Source organism: Coturnix japonica, chromosome 6, assembly GCF_054131305.1.
Source record: "Coturnix japonica strain WE chromosome 6, WE-NBRP24, whole genome shotgun sequence".
Classification (NCBI taxonomy): Eukaryota; Metazoa; Chordata; class Aves; order Galliformes; family Phasianidae; genus Coturnix; species Coturnix japonica.
This window is the reverse complement of record NC_140668.1, coordinates 26,605,170-26,629,336: the sequence shown is the minus strand read 5'-3', so window position 1 is coordinate 26,629,336 and position 24,167 is coordinate 26,605,170. Positions and strand designations below refer to the sequence as shown.

General features: G+C 39.6%; 1 protein-coding gene across 16 annotated transcripts in view; it reads left to right on the top strand.

The window, feature by feature from the left end:
* Positions 1-24,167, top strand: part of CHD9 (chromodomain helicase DNA binding protein 9) — a 78,420-nt gene that overhangs the window by 10,831 nt on the left and 43,422 nt on the right. For 13 of the 16 annotated variants that reach the window (XR_014947753.1, XM_032447130.2, XM_085551790.1 and 10 more), the window contains 2 exons: positions 1,768-3,371; positions 22,195-22,532. Coding sequence is in view for 15 of the 16 variants with exons in the window: in XM_032447130.2 (XP_032303021.2) it covers positions 1,935-3,371; positions 22,195-22,532 (1,775 nt within the window). In the remaining variant the exon portion in view is untranslated. Of the gene's footprint in view, positions 1-1,767; positions 3,372-20,523; positions 21,354-21,415; positions 21,760-22,194; positions 22,533-24,167 lie in introns of those variants that run through there. The other 3 variants (XM_015873630.3, XM_015873631.3, XM_015873632.3) reach the window with 3 other exon arrangements.

The following is a 24,167-nucleotide window of genomic DNA, read 5'->3' as shown; positions in this document are numbered from 1 at the left end:
CATTTTTTTTAACATAGGGTCGGAAAAATAATGTTCATGTGCTAGTTTAATTGAGAAGAATGCCACAATTTGCTTTCGTCTGCCTTTACAATTTGCAAGCTAAGTGTTTAATATTTGCATGTTCAAGTACAGCAAAGAGACACACAAGTCGCAGTTGCTAAGTAAATTTGGAGGGCTGTTTGCTCCAAATTATTGAAGTTCCCAGGCATGCTTTTCTTTGGGCTGAAGAAATACAATGCAGTTTACGGATGTGGAAGTAAAAAGCTGGGGTAAAAGTATTTATTTTACTGGAAAAAATAACATGCGGATAACATTTATTTATTTTTTTAAAACTTCATAATAAAACAGGATCTGGTATGTAATGCTCATACTAATTCATACTTCAATAGATATGCCTAATTTTGGTGTCTTTCAGTGTGATACAGGATCCATCTGTTCTCTTTCTGCACGGACCAGAAGTTTTATGTACCTCATCCTAACTTATTAGCATAAGTTAGGTTTTATTTTGACCATGGTCGCAACACATTCAATGGACTGAAAACAGAAGCTGAATGGATTTTCATCAGTTTGTCAAAGACTGTTTCATACTTAATAGGTTCAACAGGAGCCTTATACGTAGGGAGAATATTACAGATTTCCAGCATCTCTGTTTCTGGTTTTGCTCTTTTTATTCCTTAGAGAATTAATTAGTAAAGAATTGCAGTTGAAATAGGGGTGAATTTTAGCAGTTTCATTAGGAATTAAAAGGTGTGTCTTGCTTGCTTATTTATTTATTTATTTATTCTCATGGTAATTAGATAAGCGTACGGCCAGGGTAAAGGAACAGTTATTCCTTGAAGATGCTCATTTAAAATGATTTCTTCTCCATTCTAGATGTTTTCTAGTTATTTGGGGAGACAAATTATAAGAGACATTTTTGTTCAGACGTTTCCTATTCACCTTGATCACAATATAAACGTGCAGGGTTTTATAACAAAAGTTGATATAACCTTCTGTGCTCTCCTTTTTTGAAATCCTTGATTGGAAACTGTGGTTGGTGATCAGTGATATTATAAATGAAAAAGTAAAACTGATGTTTTAAAGTTAGGTAATAAATGTTGTTGAGCAGAAGTTAGTTCTATAAGAATGTTTATCTTTGAATCGCTGTATTTATCTTCCTGCTTTTCCTTGGAATAAGTTACAGAAAAATCCTATTTAAGTGAGATGAAATTCTGTTTTGTTTTGGAATCTTATTTAATGTAAGAACTGGAAAAAATAGACTATCTCAGCTTTTCCTGCTGAAGCTGGGGTGACTGTTAGGAAGTGTAGTTTACTTCCTCTCAGGTTTCTTGTTTGAGCATAGAAAATTAGGTACATTTTATATACTACAATTTCTTTCAACTTAAGAATGATACATGAGTGAAAAATGTATTTTATTTAGTGTTCACTGAAAAACACAAGCCTGTTGTGATTTGGTAGCTTTAATGAATGTGGCAAAGGAGAACCTGAAATTGTGCTAAGACCAAACTGGGAGATAAAAATGGAACCAGTATATTTAAAACATCACAAGTTACACTAAATACATAAAGGTTAAAAACTGAAAGGGCTGTAGAAGGTATTAAGTAACAGCAAGGATAACTCATAATAGATCTGTTTTAACTAAAGTACCATATCATAAATGAAATACCAAAAATCCATTTGGTATTTTAAGGAGAGGCGATTTGAGGAGAGTCTTCAAATACAAAGCAATTGTGTAATCGCCATTTTTCTTTTTCTACTCTCCCATAGGATGTTTTAAACACTTCAAGACGAGCGTTTCATCGGAAGCACTAATGGTTACTGGCATGCCTTGGATAAGGTGGTGACTGCTGGATGTAATTTGTTTCTGTTTACTGCAGAGAGCCCAAACTGACTCCATTTGGAGTTGAGAGAAATAGCAGTACAGACCTATCAAGATGACTGATCCTATGATGGATTTTTTTGATGATGCCAATCTTTTTAGCGAGACCTTAGAAGGTTTGTCAGATGATGCCTTTGTTCAACCTGGACCTGTTTCACTTGTTGATGAATTAAATTTAGGTGCAGAATTTGAACCTTTGCACATAGACTCTTTGAATCATGTGCAGGATGCTCCGAATCAACAAAAGTTGAGTGACTTTGAACAGCTGAATCAATACGATTCCCTGAAACTTCACCAAGTGAATCAGTCTTTTAATAGCTCGACAGACAACGTCTTATCACCACACTCTCAGTTCAATTGTTCACCAATTCATCCGCAAAATCAGTCTAATGGGATGTTTCCAGACGTGGCCGATGGTAGCCCTATGTGGGGTCATCAAACTGCCACAACTGTTTCAAATCAAAATGGGTCCCCCTTTCACCAAGGACATTCTCAGTCTATGCAGCAAAACAAAAGCTTTGTAGCACACCATGACTTTGCCTTATTTCAGGCTAATGAACCACAGCATCAGTGTGCCTCACTACGATCGCAACAAAGCAGGAGCAACACGGGGCAAGATGCTCTGAGTCAGCCAAAAGACTTCATGGAAGTTAACGTATCTACTTCTCACAGAGTCAGTGTTAACCACCCACCTCCAGTTTCTAATCCTTCAACTTCACAGCAGCCTCTGTCTGTTCAGCCGTTTTCTCAGTCTGCAAGTGCTTCGTTACATTTTTGTGGGAATCAAGAAGGAACTTTTGGTGGACAGTCCCCAACGATTACTCCGTGTTCTGTCAATAATAGCCAACAATTTTCATCTCCTTATTCTTACTCTAATAACCACATTTCTCCTACCAGCCTTCTTCAGTCTACCACAGCTCTTTCTAGTAGCCAGCAGACACATCCAATCTCTGATTTCACTGGAAGCGATGCCTTTACATCTCAAATGGGGACCAAGCAAGACACAGCTGAGCACATGTTAAATGCTAACACAGCTTTGAATTCAAATAGTTTTCAGATGTTGCATTCTTCGCATCCTCAGGGCAACTTTAGTAGTTCAAAACTCTCTCCTGTGAGTATTAGTTTTCCAGCTTCTGCTGGTTCTGCTTCTCAGATAAGCCATTTCACTGACCCTATTGAGAGCAACGGTTTTACGTCTTTGGATGATAACTTACTTCATCAAGTTGACGCTTCGAATGAACCGTTTACAGGACTTGACCCGGATGACCTCCTTCAGGAAGACCTTCTGCCACAGTTTGATGATTCTGCATTTGTTCAGGATAGCACAAGCCATGTTTTAGAGCATGACCTAGAAGACCACATAACCCCACATTCGGTAACACAGTCATCTGATATTGTTCGGGCACAGTCTCAAACTCAGATCCATCCTTGGCATTCTTCAGTTTCTAGTCAGCATCTGCAAGACAGAAGTCGTGTAACCTTTCAAGGACAGGTATGTGGGGGTTTGGAGTGTGGGAGTGTGACCTGTCTGATTTGATTGATCTCATATTGGTGCTTGTACCGAAACAGAGTAATGAAATCTCAGAGCTTTTGTTGGTAATTGGCTCCTGCTAGTCTAGGAGAAAACTGCTGCAAACCTGCTGTCTCTTCTGTTGGTTTTCCTGCTGTTGTAGAAAACAAGATTTGCTTCACTTGGGGTATTTGTTCAGAGAAAATGAAGCCAGTCCTGCTTCTTATTTTTCCCGATGTACAGCAGAGAGAAATGTTTGTTTTGTGCTTCAGATGCAAATACTGTGACTTACTGTATTTTAAAGTACTCAGAGCTAAACATTTTTTTAAAGAGCTTTAATAAGACCTATCAGTGTGGCTGATTTCCTGCAAGGATTGTCCAGTTTTGTTCTATTGGTCCTTTGCTCGGTAACTTAGTGCTCATGCTTGTTAACTGAAAATACTTTTTTGTTTGCTTTTATGTGATTAGTATTAATAGAAAAAGCTGTGCCTATTTTGTTGGGCTTTTTACTTCTGACTAAAAATGATCTCCGGTTCATCCACATCTACTGTGTGGGGGACACAAAAGCTTAAAACTTGTCTCGTTCTGTACTAACAGGTACAAGAAAAATGAATTGTGGAGATGATGCTTTTTGTGTATCTGAAGGGAATTAAGATTGTATGAGCATTGAAGAGTTTAGAAAAGCTGTGCTTCAAGTGACTTGAGTGTTTGAAACATGGTTTTATTGATTCATTTTCTGAAAGCTTTCTGCCACGAGAAAGAAGTGAATTTTCAAGTCTTATCAATTGGTTGAAATACGCAGTTCTTTTAACATGCTGACTCTCATCTCTATCTGTATCACCTTGTGTTTTGTTGGAAGTGTGTGTGCAGTAATAAATAGAAATGTAGGCTGGTGTTTCTGGGCTACTTTGCTTTTTTGGAAAGAAGTGAGCCCAATGTGTTTATCTCTGGTTCCGTAGGCTGCTGCTCCAGCACTGTTCCTGCTTATGTTCAGGAAACAGGTCACTTTCAGTTCCGACTAGTGAAGCTTTTGTTGGTGTTGTGCTGGCATGTTGTTGCGTACAGCAGTGCATCAAGATTAGCTTGATAGACTGAATGATGTGGTAGAGTGTTCTCATGCCAGTGGTACCTAGCAGAGAGCAGTGTGATGGGATCTGTTAGGTGCTGCAAGGATGGCATTGCTCATTATCCCTGCCATAGTGCTGGGCCCTTCAGCTGTGGTGCTGTGGCCCAGGGGAGTGCAGGGGTGGGTGGGATGTAGAGTCCTGGAGATGGTGAGAAATGCACTGGGTCTGTTTGTGAGCAGCGTGCAGGATCCAAGCCAGGTGGTGGAAGGGGTGAGTCCAATTAAATCTTTTGGTGCTGCAACTTTTCTGTCGCATGCAGCAGAACAGTTTCAGGACTTCATCAGCCTCACTAACATGAGTTGAGGGCACTGTATAGTAATGAGGTATAGAGCTCTGAGACCTGTAGAGGGTGTTTAGGTGGTTTGGGGATGTTACTTTGTTTCTTGTAGTGGTGGAAGAACAAAGCAATTTGGCAGTATTTAAAGATTGTACTTGGTCCCTTTACTTTCCCTTTTACTTTTTCCTGGAACTTTGAAATGAAACCAGCAGAAGACAGTTATAAAGGCTGCTCAGTTGTTCTTTATTATTGTTCGTGGATATGCTAAGTTGTATGAATTGCCTTCTGACCTTAAGTTTATCTAGTAGAACATATGTTCAGAGTTTCCTTCAGGAGCTGGACATGCAGCAGTAGCTGTCAGACTATCTCAAGGCATGCATCAGCGCAGGGAGGAGAGAAGCAAACAATATAGAAGCCTCTTTAAACCTGCCATGTACATTGTGTAAATCAGTAATAGAGCAGTATAACAGCTACTGGTGCTACATGTTTCAGGTGTATTTTGTCTTCTTGCAATTCCAGGAGGGACTTTGACTCCAGTTCTCACTTCTGTTGCTTCTTTGATAACTCTGTAGAATTTTGAGTTCAAGATCAATTTCTCTCAGCTTTTTTTTTTCAACTTCAAATGCAGTTACACTGAGATTATTAAAAACTGAGAGAAAACAGACTACTTTCTGTTCTGCTGTTTGAAAGGAGGCGTGTTTATCACAGTTTAACTTATAAAGCTATTCCTTCAATACAAATTAATTTCAAAACTAATAGCTCAGTATAATGGTGCACAATTAAAAGCAATCTAGAGCATCTTGTGCTGCTGTTACACTTTCTATGCCTGCTGTAATTAGATTATAATTGTAAATATATTGTTGCTCTTAATTTTACATCATGCATTTTTCATCATAGTTTGATTATGAGAACAAAGTGAAGTGGAGAAATACACAGGAGATTCACATAGTCCTACCCTTGGCTAATACAGTGCTTCTGTTCCTTTTACCTCTGCTTGAAACTGTTTTGCAAGTAGTCTGTTTGTTTTTCATAAGTTCAAAAGAGGCAGCAGAAGTACAGACCTCAGCGTTCAGTTGAGAAGTAAAAGGAGGTTGGAATGGGGCACAAATTGACCTGAGAGAACTCTGCAACCACCCTGCTGTCTGTGTTGTGTGATTTTGTAATAAGCTTTTAAATCTGCTGTAGTTACATAAACAAAAGCAGAATAATTGGGATTGAGCTAGCAAATAATAATCCATTAGTAACTTTAAGTGTTATAGCACAAGGTGGTAGTCTCAACTTTTTTATCAGAGAATCTTTTTTTCCTTTTAATTGTGATGAAATGTTCATAACTTAACTAGATAATTCAGTGTATTCGTGACTTCCAGCATCTTGCATTGGACTTCTTATTTCTTTTAACACTGACTTAAAACCTGAAAGTGCTTTTATGCTTGCAGTGTCATGCTTTCCTGCTGCCTGTTTCAGAGGAACAGATTACACTGCTTTAGAAGAGAATTTGCCTTGCACTTGTTGAAAGCTTAGAAAGAAACCTTGGCATCTCTGTACTTCAGAGCATATATGAGTATATGGAGGTGGAAGGTAAGCATCACCTTATCCACGAGGGAGCTCTGGCAACAGGCTCCTGTCCTGCAGCACATCACATCCTTGCACCTCTGGCTGCTGGATAGTACCTCCCTTTTGTGTCACCTCTGAATTTTAGAAAGATATCCCTTAGGTAATTTCATTTATGAACCTCTTGCTCTGCAGTTCATTGTTGTTGTACTTGTATGCAAAATCTCAGGTTGTGTCTTTTTTATGGAAGACATAGATGGAAAGCAGTGATGTGTTTGTCAGGCAGTTATGGTAGGCTCAGCATGCCAGCTAGTTGGTAAGTGCAGTGAAGGATGTTGCACAGGAATTAAGGATAAAGTATTTTTCAGAGTGCATGTCTTATATTCTATATAGTTCAAGTGAACTTGTAATGAGAAGCAATTTCAAATACTCAGTGATTGGACCATATCGGGTTTCTTTGCAGAAGAGACTGGCTTTTCTGTGCATGGTTCCTGAGCATTCTGCAGTAAAGATAGTAAAATGATGACGCTGTTATTTTCACTGCTTGTGAAGCAGTGGATGACAGTTTTCAGTGGGACTAAGCATAATAAAATCTGTGTCTCCATTTTTTTCCTACTTTGTGTTATTTGGAAATTGAAATCCAGACATCTGTTGCAGTCAAAGCATTTATATTTGATAGGGTGTCTTGTAATCTTGAAACGTTTTCAAAAATATCAAATAAAATCCTTTCCTCCTCTAGAAAAGAGCCCTGAACCCTTGTGTTCTTCTGAAATGCTGCTGAGCATATCTCATATCCATTGGATCTGTGCTGTACTTGTTCCTTAATTATGGTTAGTTTTATGGAGGGCGTTGTCATGTTAACAAATTTAAATCTCTGTTTGAACTTGCCTTTTAAATGTTTCTATGAGTTCATATCTGTCTGCAGTTTTTACCTTGCAGCTGGAGTAGCTTAATAAGTTGTCTCTGCCACAGTGAGGCAGCAGAATTCACTTGTCATCTCTCAGCACCTAACACAAGTTTATCATCCTATTACTGGAGAAGTAACCCAAGTAATCCCTGACTTTGTTTAGGAATCTTTTCCTGCTTTTTGCTTCCGCTCTTTTCCACGATGCCCATGCACGTAGGAGGAAATAAAAGTGGCACAGCTGTGTCAGGTGTCTGCAGTTACCTGTGAGCTGAGCAGTGCAGAGAGCAGTCTTATCAACTGGAACTGTATAGAATGTGCTTTCATTACCAATCTGTGGCTTTTTGCCAATAATGTATTCATCAGTGAAGTTGGTGATGTTTTGCTGGCTTTGTAGGTGAACATGTGTGAAACATTTTGTTTTCTGTGTGTTTTATCCAAGTTCCAGAGGAGCGTTTCATACATTTTGTTGTCTTAAAATAAGAAATCGCATTGGATGGAGGGAATGAAATATGTAGTCATGAGATTAGTTTGTAACGTGCTTACTGATGAATATTTGTTGCTATTTATAATTTACACGTTTCATCTCCCTTGCTTTTCCTTGGGGAAATATGGCTCTATAATAAGGGAATTGATAGAATTTTAAACATGGGGAAAATTACCAGGGTATTCAGTTTACTATTTTGAAAACCTCGTGAGTTTGTCAGTAATCTGTTAGGAGTGTTTAATCACTCTTCTTGGTTTTGAATGCCTGTAGTTATTACTGGCACTTCGCTTAAGTCTCTCTGAACCTTCTGCAGTTGTCAGATATGTAGACTGTCTGATTCTTTGTGTACTTCCTCTTCAAAAAGAAATTCTTGCTGTTGTAATGATTGTTACAATTTATGGATATCATTTTTCCTGTGCTAATTGCATGCTCATTAGATGACTGCAGTAATTGTCTTTAGAATGTGCCAAAAGAGAAAGCTTTCTGTAAAAGGCAGTTAACAGATGGATCAACGTACAGGAGTAACCCTGCAGATCTTGAGGTGAGAGTGGTTGACAAAAATATGTAAAACAAAGTTACTTAAATTGATAATGTAGAATAAGCATGAATATCTGAATACTTAGTGTTTACAAATAGATGTCTTGTTAACACTGAAGACTGGTGAAGCAGAGTAATGATATAACTGCAAGCTCGGAGTCTGGAAGTGGTACCTAATTACAGAAGCAAGAAAGGAAGAAATTGTCTTGAGTTGTTTCCAGAAGACAGCAGTCTGTATGAGGGACTATTGAAGAGGCATTTCAGTGTATGGTGAAAATATAAAGTAGAAAAAGCTCCTGTTTTTCTGCTGTGTGTTAATATATCTTGTGTGCTATGAACTGAACTGCGACACTGGTTGAGATGCTGGGAAATTTTTTGCCTTTATTTTAGCCAGGTCTAAGGGGGTGAAAGTTCCCAATTGATTTTAGTGCTTTGTGTACAAGATTGTGTATTATGGAAGCAGTGGTAGGGAGGGAAGGAGTGCTGAAATGGGAAGCATGTTTTTCGGCAGTACAGGCAAAGTAATTGCATGCTGTAGTCACAAACGCCAAGTGAGTGTAAGTGGGCTCATGGTGGGACTCTCCATCAGTACCAGTGGTGAGTACTGCTCTGTCCAGTGCTGTTATCTCAAATCTGAGTTGCTTTTTTTTAATGGCTTCAGACACTGTTGTCTCCACAACTTCCAGAATAGCATTTCATCTTGAGAGAGATTGTAGAAAAGTCGTGTTTCATAGGGTGTGTGGGAAATCTTGCTTATGAAATAAAAGCGGAACTTTTAAAGGAGTTTCATTGGTATGGTTTTGAAGGCAAAGAATCTCAAGTACATGTGGAACTGATGTGGCTTTCGTTCAGATGTCAGTGTGTTTTGTGCACTCCTGTTTTACAGTTTCTTTTAGCTGTAAATGTTAATTCTAAATGCATAAATAAATCAGAAGATTTCCCCGTGCTTTGTCCACCCGGAAGCCTTCTGCAGCTGAGAATTGTTGCCTTGCTAGTTCCTTAAGGTACAAAATTTGCACAAGCCTCTGGCTATGTGGATTTCAAACTGTCTCAAGAGTGGATTGAATTTGGCAGCTCTTAAGGATGATAAATACAAGTGAGTCAATTTCTTGGGTGATGGAGCTGAGAAGTCATCTGTTGATTTGAATAATTTTGATAAATGAATCTAGGAGTGTAGCTTTAGTCTAGGAGCAGTTGACAAGCCTTGTATTTTTGAACACAGTGTAATTTGTATTTATTTTTATTTTTTAAGTGTAGCAGGCTTTCTTTTCCGTGGGTTATTTAGCTTGTGCTTGTACTTTGGTTTTTTGCTCTCTGTGTCTTTGCACTTGCATTTGTATCTTAGGAAAGTGTTCCCACTTGTGTGTGCTGGGAGTCAGTCTATAGTTGAAGGTAATCTCAGTGTTGGTAGCATGTTGTATCTGCACACATAACACTATTCAGTAACACACTTGAAAAGCAAAGCAGAGCTAGCTTTATAGATTGTTAACAAGTTCTACTTCGTGAAATATAACTGACTTCACAATTTAGTTGTAGTTTGTGTGTTAAAAAGAAAAGAGGAGTTGGCCTTTTTGTTAAAGAAAACATTTCAGATACTTTTGTTCTGAGCATTTGTTTGCTTTTATTACAGTATGAAACACTGTATCATAAAGAGAAAACAAACTCTTTAATCTCCTTGTTTTCTTAAAACAGAGATTGGAAAGGCCTTGCTCCCAGGATGTAGCAGTAGCAAGCTGTTGGTTGGCATGCTGTGGTTGCAGTGTTAGGGATTGCTTAAATGCTGATTGGAGCACTGCGCACATGGACCTGGGGAAGCTCTCTAAAGTTATTAAAGCTGCTTCTGGAGTCCTAAAGCATTACAGTGCTGAATATTTTAATAATACTTAGAGCTGTGAAATAGAATTTTAATGTCTAGTCTGTCATGATTTGCATTATCAGTGAGAAAAGTACCATGAAAGTGCTATCTTTTCCACGGTCTCAGTGTATAGTTGTGATTACTCTGAAATTGTTAGACTTTGGGACCACTGGTCTTAAGTCATGCTGCCTTCATTTTAGTATGTCTGTGCTGGTGGATTTCTAATACTAAGTTTTATGTGTTCAGACTGGAGAAATACCTGTCCCGTTTAAACTGTCACTGAGGAAGGGGTTGTTGATGCCTGACAGCCCTGATCATGTTCATTCAGATAAGTGTTGTATTACCTCTTCCTTTGGGGATTTTGGTTTGTGATTAAAAAATCATGTCAGAATTAGAAGGTGATTTCTAGACATACATGAGTGTGCTCTCTTGTTCTTTCCCCCGCCTTCCCTGTTTTAAATGGCTTTTGATGTGGTTTTGCAAATCATGCCAGTGGCAGCCATCGCAAAGAACATCTACCCACAAATTGAAGTGGCGTGGGTAAAACGTCATCTTATGGCTCGGTTATGCATACAAGGACAGGGAAGGGCACCTCAGCGTCTCATCTTTGTCGATGGAATTCAGAAGAGAGGAGTTTTAAATGTGTAAACTTAACAAAAATGTTTCTTAAAGTTTGTTTTACTTGAAGCAGTGCTGAAATCAGAACTTCTCATTAAAAGAAAAAAAAATAAAAAAGCCAAATTCATTTTGAATTATCTGTGTTGTAGCTCTTAATTCATAGAATCCTATGCAGTATTCTTTCACCTATAGTCATTTGGTGTTAGGAAATGTGATCGTGTCCCGGTCCTTTTTAAGAGACGTGTTTAATGGGGCCAGGCTGCTTGTCTTTTTGGCTTAGCACAGTTTAACTGCTGTGTGAGTAGGCTTTGAAGGACGTGGGGAAGTGTCTCAGAACAGGTGTATGAGCCATGCTCAGGTGGGGAAGAGGCCCAGAGGTGTGCTCCTGCTGAGCACTGCTGTCCTTGGCCAGCCTGCCAGACTGTGCCTGGTGCTAACAGTTCCTGCTGCCTTCGGTCTGAGAACCATTTATGTTGATCTTCACACTGGGTCTGGTCCTGTCTCTTGTGCTGAAAGGCAGGTTCTGCTGAGCACTTCTGTGCTTGTTTCTAGTGAGCTGTCTTAAATCTTGCTTTTATCTATTGATCCCTACCAGAAGCTCATGCTCCCTGCTGTTTTCTGTGGTTATCCCAGTGAAGCTCTTGGATGCTGCACTTTAAGCCTAAAACTTTTTTCAGTAGTTTTATGGGAAAAGAGACAGTTTGGTTTTTTCCCTTGTGGGTTTTTTCCCTTGCCTGAAATTGAATCCTGCTGGTCCCCAGTAGTATCCTGTGACTTGTGAGCTCTGTTTTCAAACTGGTACCCATTTAATAAATGCCTTCTCTTGTGGGCATCTGATTTCCCTCCTCTACTGTGGGTGTTGATCAGGGGTAACTGTGAAAACTGTTCAATAGAAGTGGGATTTTTAGGCTTAATTTATGCTAAGGAACTTGCTCTGGCATTGGAGGTTGCACCCTGGCATAGAAAGCTGTCAAAGCAATTCCTTGAAGCTGTTAGGGCGAATATGTAAGTTTGTTTCAATTGCAGTGGCAGATGTCTGTCCCCCTTTGATTTAAATGTGAATATGCTGTACAGTCAGCACCGGTTTTAATGATTATACATGACTTCCTAGCTGTTAAATTGGGAAAAGTGATTTATTTTTATATTGGTATCTTTTAATGTGCGCTATGTGCTGATATTTGTTAAGCTGCAATTAGTGACATTCAAGACCTATAAGAAATGCTGTGTTCACAGGCTGGGTGAACTTCTGCACTTACTTGCTTTTAGTGAATAAAAGTACTGCAAAGGAGATCTTGCTTGCAAGTCTTTCTGAATATGTAGCTTGTTTGGATTTAAAGATATTAACTATCTTCATATTAATATGCACTCATAGCTCTTTCATCATCTTTTATAGCACTTTGTTGTTTTGCCATCAGCAATGAAAATATATGCTGGTTTTCAATATTTTAGCTTCAATTTTTTTCAAAAAGAGAGTGCTTATATGATAGAAACATTGGCCGGCATTGCCCAAGGCTGCAGTCAGTTGTAGCACTCTGTTCCAGCAGCATTCATACTTTGAATAAGCTGCGTCAGTTCTAAGTGAAATTTACAGTTGTGTTGCGTGACAAAATTTGAATGGAAGTTGATAAATTACGCCGTTAAAAGAAGTGATAGAAGAGAATCTGTGTCTGTGTTTGGTTGAATCCATCGTTGTTTCTCTGGCCTGGCCCAGCTTGCCTCTGCTTTCTGTGGGTAATTGCAGGGAGGTGCAGAGCCCAGAGCGAGGCAGGTTGGTGCTAGTTGTACACTGTTCTTGCCTGCTTGCCCATAGCTTTCCTCCCCTGTGGTGAAGCAGCTGCCTGGAAGAAGCAGGGTGCACCAAGCTGGCCCATGGATGGCTTGGCATCCTGCAGCCCTTCCCTGCTGCAGGGGCTGTGGCTGAAGGACTTGTGGGCTTCAGTCCGTGGGGCAGAAGAGAAGCTTGAGAGTTTGGTGGAGAGTATGTGGAAATGGTGACAGTAGTGAACTTCATGAGGATAAAAGGTGAAAAAACGTGGTGGCAATTTAGAATGCGAGCTAATGGGTAGAAACTTCTTCTGCAGGCTTTTGCAGCAAAATCTTGGTAATTTTACATTAAACTCGACTTTAAGGGTTTTGTCTCTTGTATTAAAAAAAAAAATAAAAATCTAAGTAAACAAAGTATCTTAATACTTTTGGATGTAAACAGTGGCCAAAACCTGAATGCTTTTGAAGTAATATAGAAACTCAGTGAGGGCTGTAAATCTGGGTAGTACCTGTGTTGTTTAACTGGCTGGGTGTGCAGTGAGTCAGTTGGGTAAAATCTGTCTCACACGTTCAGCTCCTTTAAGTCTGTGAACCTTTCTATCTGCTTCTCTGTAGTTTTTTGTGTGGGGTAGTTTGATACGTGCAAATGTGGGGTGATCGATAACATAAAAAGTGAAGGTACCTGTAATGATCGAGCAATGTTGTCTTGAGTTTTCACGGTATTTGTTTCACAGTGTGCATTGTGGCTGGTGTCTATTTGAGCATTGGGTCATTGACATGGATACTATTACTGTGCTGTCTGGAGCACGAGGGCACTCAGATATGATGGGCCAGTGCTGCTTTTCTGATGGATGCATGGGCTGGGGATGCTGCTCTTGTATCTGGTGCACCTGTGAGTTAGGCTGCCGAACAACCAGCCTGCATCTGCTGGATACAGCTTCACTGCATAGCATATGTGTACTGAGCTGAAGTTGGGAATGGCATAGGTTAGTGATGGCTTATTTGAGCTGTTATGGAAGTTATGCTTAAAAAGGGATCAAGTTTTTGGTAGTGAGTAAAACTTGAGGCATTTGGTATGTTCTATGTGCAGTATCTCTTCTCTTGTTCTGTATTATGAGTGGAGTATATTTAATTTCAAGCAATAATTTTTCCTGTTTCTGATGATGGATGGAATTTATAACTATGGTTTCTGATGGCAGGATATCACAGGTTCTCTGGGTATCCAAGCAAAAACAAGCTAAGATTTTTGCTCAGAACTTTTCTTTTGCTTTTTGATCATTCTTGCAGTTATGGAAAAAAGCAAATGCTTAGCTGGCTTCCTCTTGTGACTCATAAGGCCTTCAAGTAAGCTGCTGTATCACTGCAGAGCTTGTTCCCTTCCAGACAGGCAGTTTCTGAAAGAATCTTTCCCATAACAGGCTGCCTTGCTTCGTGTCAGTGAAAAGCTCGTGTTTTAGACCATCGTATCAGATTTGTTTCTGCATTTAAATATGAATGTATGAGGTTTTTTTTGCTTCAGACAACTGAACTTGCAGATTTATCTTTCTTGAACACATCAAAAGAAAAGAAAATAGAAAGCAGTAGTTTCTGAAGCTGATGGTTAGGAAGGTAACGACAGCAGTCTTTTGTTTTTGTTAAACATAGAATTGAAACAGGTTTGAGAAATCAGAAGGGAAGTACAGTAATTAGAGTCTTTTCAGGATATGTTACTCTAAATTATAAATGTGCTATATTAAGCTTCTTTGAAAGAGGGAAGAGTGATAAACCCGGAGTTTCTGTGAATATACAATTCTCTTAGCCTTCAAAATGAGTGCAGTTTAATTTGTACATCATAAAGTTCCCTTTCAATCATAGTTCAGTACTAGAGAATATTGTGTTTAAAATAAGCCTATACTATGGGGAAAATAGAAAATTGAATGCCATGTTGGGCACTGCAACACTTGGATTTAAATCCATAATAAAGATAGGTGTGAAGGATGGGTATTTTGGCCACTCAGACCAAATACCTTCTGAAGAAATATGGGTTCCAATGGGATTTCCTCAGATCTTTGGCTTGGTTGTGCTGGGATGCTTTGAGGCAACAGATGGGGCTAGGGAGGCTGCTCCTGCTTTAGCTGGAGGAAGTTCAGGGGTTTCTTTTGTCAGAGGAAAGAATGAAAGAATGAGTATGTGATGATTTGCTGTCCAGGCAGAGTATTTTGCAGCTGGTGGCCACAGAGATTGTAGCAGTCTTATGTGGATTCTTGGAGAACTAAAAAGGAAGGAGCTTGTGTTTCATTTCCCCCATTAAGATCTCTTCTCTACCTGTCTACTTCATGGCAGTGGAAAGGACATCTCTGAGATGTCTATTCTTCTAATTTATTTGAATTAATAGATAAGTGGCTTAGAAATTGCAGGGAAGTTGGAGGCATGAATGTACCAACTTGTCTGATGTGGTTGTGCTGCCTTGCTTTTTTTGCAGCAAGCCAGATAAAAATTGAGCAGCTGTCACTTGAAGTTTAATGTGCGTGCATAACTGTAACCTGAGAGCTTAGCTGCGTGTTCTAAAGCTAAATATTTCTTCAAAGTCTGTAGTAAAAAAATGCATGATTATCAAAGCTGCCTTAATAAGGGGCAGAGACATTCCATATTCTGTCAGTTGTTGGGGGTGTTTGGTTTGTCTTCCTGTTTGCCATGTTGCTCAGCCTAGACCAAGAAGCCAGCCAGGTGAAGGTATTAATAATATATTGCTGTGGGATAGCGAGTGGGACATGATGAAATTGTAGCGGACAAACTTAGCTACATATCATGTTATACTTAGCTAAGTTATCCTTGAGTATAAGTACATGAAGATGTCTTACGTGTCCAGTTGTGAAGCACCCTATTGGGTGATGGTAGCGGAGGAATGGACTCTGCACTGCTATCTGAAGTTTCACACTGTGCCTCTGTGCTGGCTCGGGTTCTGGTTGCTGTAGGGATGCTTCGGATTGAGGGGCTGTAGAAGCCAGTTTGCTGACGGCTGCAAAACTGTTGCAAATAAATGTGGTCCACAGTTGTGATTGTGGCATCTTTCTGTTCTCTTTAATGGTGTTGCTCTCAGTGTGCTCTTGAAAATTTCAGCACATTGTAGCAGGAATAGAAAATGTTGCCTTCATTAAGTTTTACTTGCTACATTTTGTTACTGTGTGTTTTCAAAAGACCCTGCGCTCACAAAGCAGAAAGGCAGAGAACCAAATCCTTCTTCTGCAGGACAACCTGCTTTGCTTGTGTTTGTATTTTGGTGGTGATTGTTCTTTTGCTTTTATAATAAATATTTGAATATTTATCACTTCAGCTAAGTCATATTGAGATTTCCTGTTGTTTGCTTCTATTTTATGTTGTGGTTTTGTTTTCAGTATTAGAAAAGTTAGGAAATAGTGCCATCTTATTCTTTGTCATTTTTCTAAGGGAGAGCGGGCTTAGTGAGTTTTGTTGCTTTCTGGAATCTAAAGAGTTCAGGAAAGACACACCTTATTATTTTTGACTAAAGAAAAGCATATGTCCTGAAGTGCAGTACAAATTATTCATTACATCCCTAGTTGTACTTCACATTTACATTTAGTTATCCCTTCAGAGAGACCATTTACTTTGTACTTAATATGTAAAGCAAAAATAGGCCAAATGAGAGAATACCAGCTTCTTCCACTTGGCTCCAATATTGTTACTGATCGGGTTCTAGCACTGTGAGAGACTACTTCAACTGATATCTGTTCAGCAGTGAAAGTCTGAAAGTTAGTGCCATTTCAGTTAGTGGGATCCACAGGGCCTTCAAAACTGTGGCTTTGGGACAGTTATGGAAGCTTTCTGAACTTCTTGACCTGTTAAACAGAAGTTTACCATATGCAAAAGCAGGTGTACCAGTAGAGGCTAACCTTTATATGTACCTCTTAAGGCTGCTTTTGATGTTTGCAGTTTTCAATGGGTCGATATATTTTCAGGGCTTTGTTTGGTGCTTTTAAACTCCAATGACTGGTCACTTCAGAAAGATCTGTTCTTTTGTTGTCCATAAGTTACTACCTGAAATACCTGGCTTGTTTCATAGAGCATTAAGTCAGATGTTGATTTGTTGGGTGGTTGGGTTTGATTTGGTATTCATTTCAATTAGGTTTGAAGTGTCTATTTCTTGATTCTGTGTCCCTGAAATAGATATTTATTAGCAATGATAATAAGGAAGGAGAAGAGCAAATAATATTATGAGTATATTGCAAGAACCACAACTTAGAATGGTTCATTTCTTAATTGTTCCATATATACCCCAAAAGAAAGGAAAAATGCCAGAACCCCATGGACAGTGCTCTTTGCTTGATGGAGAAATCCTACCAGATGGTGTGGGGCAACTGTTGAAGAAGAGACTTAAAAGTCAGAATAGAAGCTCTGAAGGAGAGTGTGGCAGCTTAAAGCATTTGCAGTTTTCAAATTCTGATGTGATCACAATATGAAAACACCTGACAGTCTGATCTGGGTGAAAACACAGAACTGATCGTCATTTAGGTGATTCCTCTATTTGCAATATAGCTGGGATATTGATACTATTTCAGGGACCTGACATGCACAAAAGGATTCCTTCTTTATTAATAAATGTGGACAAAGATGATGGAGTGGCAGTGCATGAGGATCAGGTTTCCAGGTGGCTAATTTTAGCTGCTTTCAGTGCAGCTGATGTCAAGGTCATCTTGTTCTGCCTCAGGACCTGGTAGATGAGCAGGAACTGATCTCAGGACACAAAGTACTTCATAGTCACATCTTCATGCTGATGCCTCCTGTTAGTAGAAGTGGATGGATCTTCTGAGGCACTGCAAGTGCAAAGCTTAGATTTGTTTTGTTTTTTGTTTTTTTACAATACGTACAATCATAATTTAATTAATTAACTAGTATTTTAATGAGCATATGCACATGTGAGAGCCATTGAAAAATATATGAATATGTATAGTATAAGTAAGTCAGGAATGTATGATTCATTAAAATACTAGGAAAGGCATTACAGGTCCTTAGAGGATATTGAGAATGGATGCAACTTGATAAGGAGGCTTGGCCACAAAGACAGCATGCACACAGAATTGAAAGCAATCCTGCTCCAGCATGAATGGCCACAGGTTCTGGCTAAAATAGAGTTGATGTTTTGTTCGTGGAGTGGGTAAGGAAAAATCTGGGAGGATTTCCTAGGAGATGGAAGCTTCTCATATGTTAAACTCATTTTCTTCTTGGGGCTTCCTTTGAAGTTGATACACAGGGGATGTGGAAAAACTACTTATTGTTGTAGGGCAAATTTGAAGTGTGTTTAGGTTTTCAAAGGAAAAGAAGAAAACCAATTGTAGGCATTCATGGCAGTGGTTTCTCCTTGCTGTGGGAAGTACTGTTATGCTGTGAAGTGCCTGTCTTGCAAATGCCACATAGGTGTTGCAGAAATACCTTTCTGCAAAACCCCTTCAGAGTATTGGTAGGAAATGGGAAGGTAGATGATTCTTTCTCTGGATGTTGCCCAGTAACTTGATTGTTTTGACATTAGTTTAAGTAAGATACCATTCTGACATGTAATGTATTTTCTACCTCTCAAAACAGGGTGTTGGAGTCTTTTGAATGCTACTCAGGTATTTTGAATATTGGTGCTCACCAGTTCCCGTGAATGTGGGGTACGTGTGGTCAAGTCTACAGCTGTTATCTTACTTGTTCCATCCTTAACATCCCTTAGGGATACCCCTTTAATGTGAACAGCAGCATGGCCCATACCTGCTGCTCCAGTGGCTTTTGTGGGTGGCAGCAGCATGAACCTGATACAGAATTGTATTCCTGGCACTTCCCTGCTGCCCACAGGACTCAGCACAGCAGCTGACAGAGCCCCAGTAGTGCCACTGGCTGCTGCTTGCTGAAGCTGTTAGCAGCAGCAGATAGCCTGGAGCTGTTCTGGAGTGGGACAACATCTCATTGTTTTGTGTTTGGTTGTATTTGGATGACAATCTTCACAACCATGAAAACTAGAAGCTTGTTTTTCCAAATAAAATGTTAGTTTTGTAAATATGTGGCTGCCTTGGGGCTTTCTTTTCCACTTTCTCATGCATCTTCTTCAGTTACAAATTCCTCTCAGTGCTGTTGGATGGAATGGGTTTGTAAGCTGCTGGCAAAAGGATGTGCATCATTGGGATGTCTGATCTGTGTCCCTTCTCAGTGGTGGGAGGGCTGTATTTGGCTTGGCAAAAGGCTTTGTCCTTTTTGTTGTAGATGGTTTGTAGCTTTTTGGGATTTGTTTCCAGTGTACATGATAATTTATATCTGTTTCTTTATTATTGTACTTCCTAAAAAGATCTAATCAATACTCAGTATAAAAGATCCCTGCAGCGTTTGATCCTTATGTTACTTTGATTGCCAAGTACATGCAGATACTGTTCTTTGTAAAGCAAGGGTATTTCTGGTTCTCAAAACAGTTGTGTTGCTTTGCAGTTTGTGTGTGTGACAGTGGTGACCTCCCTGATGCAGGTTTCATTACAGTTTTATTTAGCTTGTAATGGCTGGTTGGTGACTTCCTGTGTCTTTGTGGATGTTATTCCCATATGGTTAGAAACGTCATAGCTAAACCGAAAGAATGTGTTTGCAGTTTGCTAACAAACAGCTTAGTGTTGTTGGTGTGCAGGACATGTAACTTAAAACAGAGGCAATAGTATGGACCAAGAAGTAGTGGGTCAGCCTCCAGATTAAAACAGCCAGTCACCTCATCCAGAATGCTCCCAGTTCTACATGAGGGAGGTAATAGAAGTGAACGTGGAAGCAACTTTGAGTAGGTGTGTCATAAGAAACTTCTTTTTAAAGCGACTGAATGCCTAGGAATATTACTTCAGAAAATTGCCAAAAAGCTACCATTGCCATTATTGCTCATTTACTAATTAGGGGCTTGTTCTCAGCCCCAGAATGGTTCAGGAAGGTATCAGTTTATGTTTAAAATTCTCTGACCTTACAAGCCTCAGTAGCGTTTGGCTTAGAGATGAAATTATACCGAGTGCACTAGGAAACTTCCTTAATTTTATTTAGCTGCTCTCAGAATGCTAAAATAGTGCATTATTTAGCATTTTCCTAAGCTATTAAGTAGTAATTTCTGAAAGATGTTTTCTGAAAGATCAGTGTTTGCAATTTCTGTTGTAGGTTGGATAACCATAACATTGAAGCATTTTTGCTACAGTTCTAAAAAGTGAAATGAAAACTTAACAGTTGTCCTTGTAGTTAAGCTGCGTATTTGCAGAAATATCTTTGAATGTAATGACAGTGATAACTAAGAAAATTCATCCCACGGATTTAAACAATGAAGTTCATCTTGAAATGAGGCTGAAGAAGTAAAATCCCAATCATGATGTATTCTTAAACAGTCCCAAAATCCTATGAGAAGTCGCATCCCCATCTATTTCCTGATTCTTCTTTAACGGGCTTCCAAGAAAAGCAAGGATGTTGGTAGGGAGTAGCAATGATGTCAAAGCTTCTTATTTTTCAAATAACTTTTCAAAAAATTAGAAAACCATACCAGCTGCTGGCTTTTCTTTGATACGCTGACAAAAAACACTATGAAAACTTACCTAGTCTTTTAAAATAGCACCTTTAAGCCCCTTTGGTAGGCAGGGGAGATTCACACCTGGCCATGGGCCCTCATCACAAGGTGTGCGATGGTGTGGGCAGAGGGGGAGGGGGAAAAGCAGGGTATGGCTTTCCTCCCTGTTCTGAAAGCAGCTGTGAATTCTGCATGAGGACGCTTATGTAATTGCTGCTGCTTGTTTGCAGTACAGAATTCAATTGCAAAAAGAAAAAAAGTAAACGATATATTGGAGGACAAAACATGTTTGAGGCCACAGCCCGAGGTTTTTATGCCTGCGTTGCAGCCTCCCCATCTCGATGCGAGACTCGTCACGATGCAGGGAAGGCTTGGTGACAGAAATATGCAGTTTGCACAATTTTCAGCCTAAGGGAAAATAGTATTTGCAGTTTTACAGCAGGAGGTGGAAAAGGAAGAGTTAATCCCGATACCACATGTAGGGAAGAGCAGTCCGTTGGGGGTTAAATTGCAGAGTCTAATGGAATAATAACTGGTAGCACCATCTGCTGGCCTACTTCCGCAGAAGGAGTCAGTATTTTTAACGACATCTCTAATATTCATGCTGATGCATTTTGATGCTTTGTGCATTCATTTCTTTCTGTGCTTTGTTGGAATCTGGCTATCTGCTTACAGCTGTGGTGGAAATCCTGCTCTGGAGGGGCGGCGGGCAGGCTCTGCCCTACCTGCGCTGCTGTGTGCTCGCCAAGGGAGGAATATGTTGATAAATCACAATGTGCATTTGTGGAGGGTTGTGCATATCTTGGCTGCGGCTTGCTAAATAGGCCATTTAGCAATCTTCTTTCAATGCTTTTCTCTTGAGCACTGCCTGGGGTGCTGAAAAAGCAGAGGGCAAGCCTTTGTCTGACGCCAAAAATGTCTTCAGTGAAGAGGCCAAGAGGAAGGGTAAGTGAAAGCCTGAATGAGTGGGAGGAGGAGGGGTTCTTTGGGCTAAAAGGCTAATGGGATTGAATAACCTTCCTTATTACTGGCTGCTGCGGCGGGAGCCGTGCTGCATCGCCATCTTGAGCTTGTTGCTGTTTGCTCGAGCCATGGTTATTTGTTAGAGCTTGTAGGCCTTGAGGTGGCATTTCAGTGATCCCGCGCCGGCCTCCCTCCCTGCCGCAGCACCGCTCTCTGCCTTTGATGAGGCGCAGATAGAAAATGGATCCAGTGAAGTGCACTGGATTCAGCCTGGAAATGTGTTTGGAAATTCCTGGTGGCTTTTCTTCGTGCTGTAGTCAGAGGCGCCTTTACGGGTGAGAATGTAACATAAGTGTTATCTGCCGGTTTTTGTCTGTTTGAATAGGAAATTCTTTCCATTCCTTGGAGGGGGAGGGGAAGAAAGCAAAAACATGTCTTCTGGTCTGCGAAGAGCTTGGTGGCTGGGGCATTGCACTCGCGTGTAAACAGTCCTACATTGGAGAAATAGCACTGAAAAGCCTGAAAAACATTCTTTTTTCTTTCTTTTTTTTTTTTTTTTTTTTTTAATCGCTGAGATACTGGCCCTATGTTGATCGTAATGAAAATACTGCCTTCTGGTCTTTTTTTTCAGGGAAAGCGGTGTAGGCTTAGTTTTGGATTGCTTTTTTAATCGTGATTTTGTTCCAACAGTGATTCTGTTTAGCACCGCTTTAGCCTTGTGGATATGATGCGTGCTCTAAGGTATTTGTGCCCTGGTATCTTACTGAAGAAGAGATGCTAATGCTGTTACCTTTGGGTGGTCTTGGTTTGTTCCGATTTTATGAGCAGAATGTTTACTGGGGACATTGGAGATGTGTATCAAATGTATGGGGATGCTTGAAAGGCTGTGGATCGGTGTGACAAACTATGGAGAAGGAAAGAATGCTCAGAGGATTTGGGGAAGATTTTTTTAAAACTAATTTTAGTACATAGGCTGGTTGTTTAAAGCCAACAATTGATGTACTTATTCTGAAACCCACGCCATTCTGTGGTAAAAGCAGAATTCCTTCTTTGTTGTGTCTGTATGGGTCTCTGCAAATTTAATTCCAGATTTAAAAAGCTTGTACTTTTTCTTCTAAGAAATATTTAGTATCTTAAAATAAGGGGGTTTTGTTTACTTTTTGTCTCTTGCCGCAGCCTCCTTCCTCCAAGAAGACTGATGGTTCAGGATCACATACTAAGTCACAGAATACCCAGGTGAGGGCAATGTCTGAAAAGAAGCAGAGGAAAAAAGCAGACTCTGAAAGTAAACAAGAGAAGGCAAATCGCATAATATCTGAAGCAATTGCAAAAGCAAAAGAGAGAGGAGAGAGAAACATCCCACGGGTAATGAGTCCAGAAAACTTCCCCAGTGTTTCAGCTGAAGGAAAAGAGGAAAAGAAAGGTAGAAAAGTTAAATCGAAACCCAAGGACAAGGAGAGCAAAAAGCCAAAAACTGGTTCCTCATCCAAAACAAAAGAGAAAGCAAAAATTGGGTAAGTAGATCTAAATGTCTTCTTCTCTTCAGATTTTCACATCTTTGATTAAAATGAAAACTGCATGCTGATAATATTCTCATTTACTCCCTACACAGAATTCTTCTTAATGAAGTCCATGTGTGGGCTTTCTTGTTCAGGAACAAGAGTGCTTTGTTTTCTCTTCAGATGAAATCATTTTACAACCGTCCTTTGAAAGGAATGGCTTCTGTATTTTACTTTTGTGCCAGCATTACTTTGTACTTACTTTGAAGCATAGACAACACCAAAGTGTCTTTCTCATCTAGTGTGGTCTTCAGTTCTGACTCCAAATTATCTGATAATATAAATTCTGTGTCTGTCAATTCTGGCTTCATATTTTCAGTGTATGATAAATCATATAGGGCGAAACTGGAAGTGTAACAAACTTACTATCAGATGAATATTCTTACAGATATTGTGTACTGTATCAAAAGTACAATGCATATTGGTATTTTGAGTATTTTGTGTTCTTTAGTTGTATCAATTTAGTCTGCCATCTTAAAAATTGTGCAGACTCAGCTGGGTTGAGCTGGGTTGATACCCTGGAGCGGTGGTAAGAAGCCTCCAAGGAATATGGTAGGTGTCAGAAAGCTGCAAGGAATTCCATGCCTGGCACACTTCTGACTGCAGAGCTAACCTAGTTCTTCAGGATACTTTTAAAGGAAATAATGTGATTTCTGATGTTAAGCTTGTCAGTCAGGACTTGAAACAGAAAGCTCAGCTGTGGTTCAATTCTTGTTTGAAATCCTTCACCCTTTTAGCAATAACAGAAATTGGAACTGGCATATCTGTCCAGATTTAAATGCCTCGTATGCATATTTCATGTATAGACAGCATAAATGAATGTTCTTTCAATCAGCCCATTTCTCTGCATTTCCGTTTTTATTCTTATTGTGGTACTATTCTTGCATGCTCCAAATAAACTACTTCCTTGAGAATTAGTCCAATAGTATAAAGATTTCTGTTGCAAATTTTGCATGATTTTAAGCAGAACTTTACTGGTCTTAATTCTTCTCTCTGCTAATGGATTTGCAAATGAGTGCTGCTTATGCTCCTGAGCACTTTGTCACATTTTCCCCTGTATCTCCACTCCCCATCTCTTTTAATGTTGGTTTTGGGATGTATACTCCCCAATTTGTTTTCAAAGTTATTTGTATTGTATAGCAGACATTTTGTGGGTTGTTCTAATCAGGAAGCTTACACACTGCTGTTAGCTAGTATCATTTTCTGGAACCTTTGCCTGTGTTGCCCTAAGTAAGCTTTGTAGTTGTTCATCCAAATAATTAACAAATGCTGTTGAAAAATAATCCTTTTGATATGCTACATAATTCCAGTAATGTTTTTGCTGCTTTTTAATCAGAATAGTCAAATCATCTGTTCCCTTCGAGTTACAGTTCTGCATTCCGTTTTGTCTTTATGAAACGCTTAGCTGTGCACATCAATTTGCATCAGTTTTCTACTTGTCACAAAGTAGCAGCAAATGACAGGTAGACATTTGTCAAACTGTTTTTTAGAAGTGATGCTTGTGCTCGATCTTTAGCTGGTAGACAGCCTCCCATTTAATTAAGTACAGTCAACTTTAGGTAACTTGGCTGCAAGCTGTGAAGGTTTGCC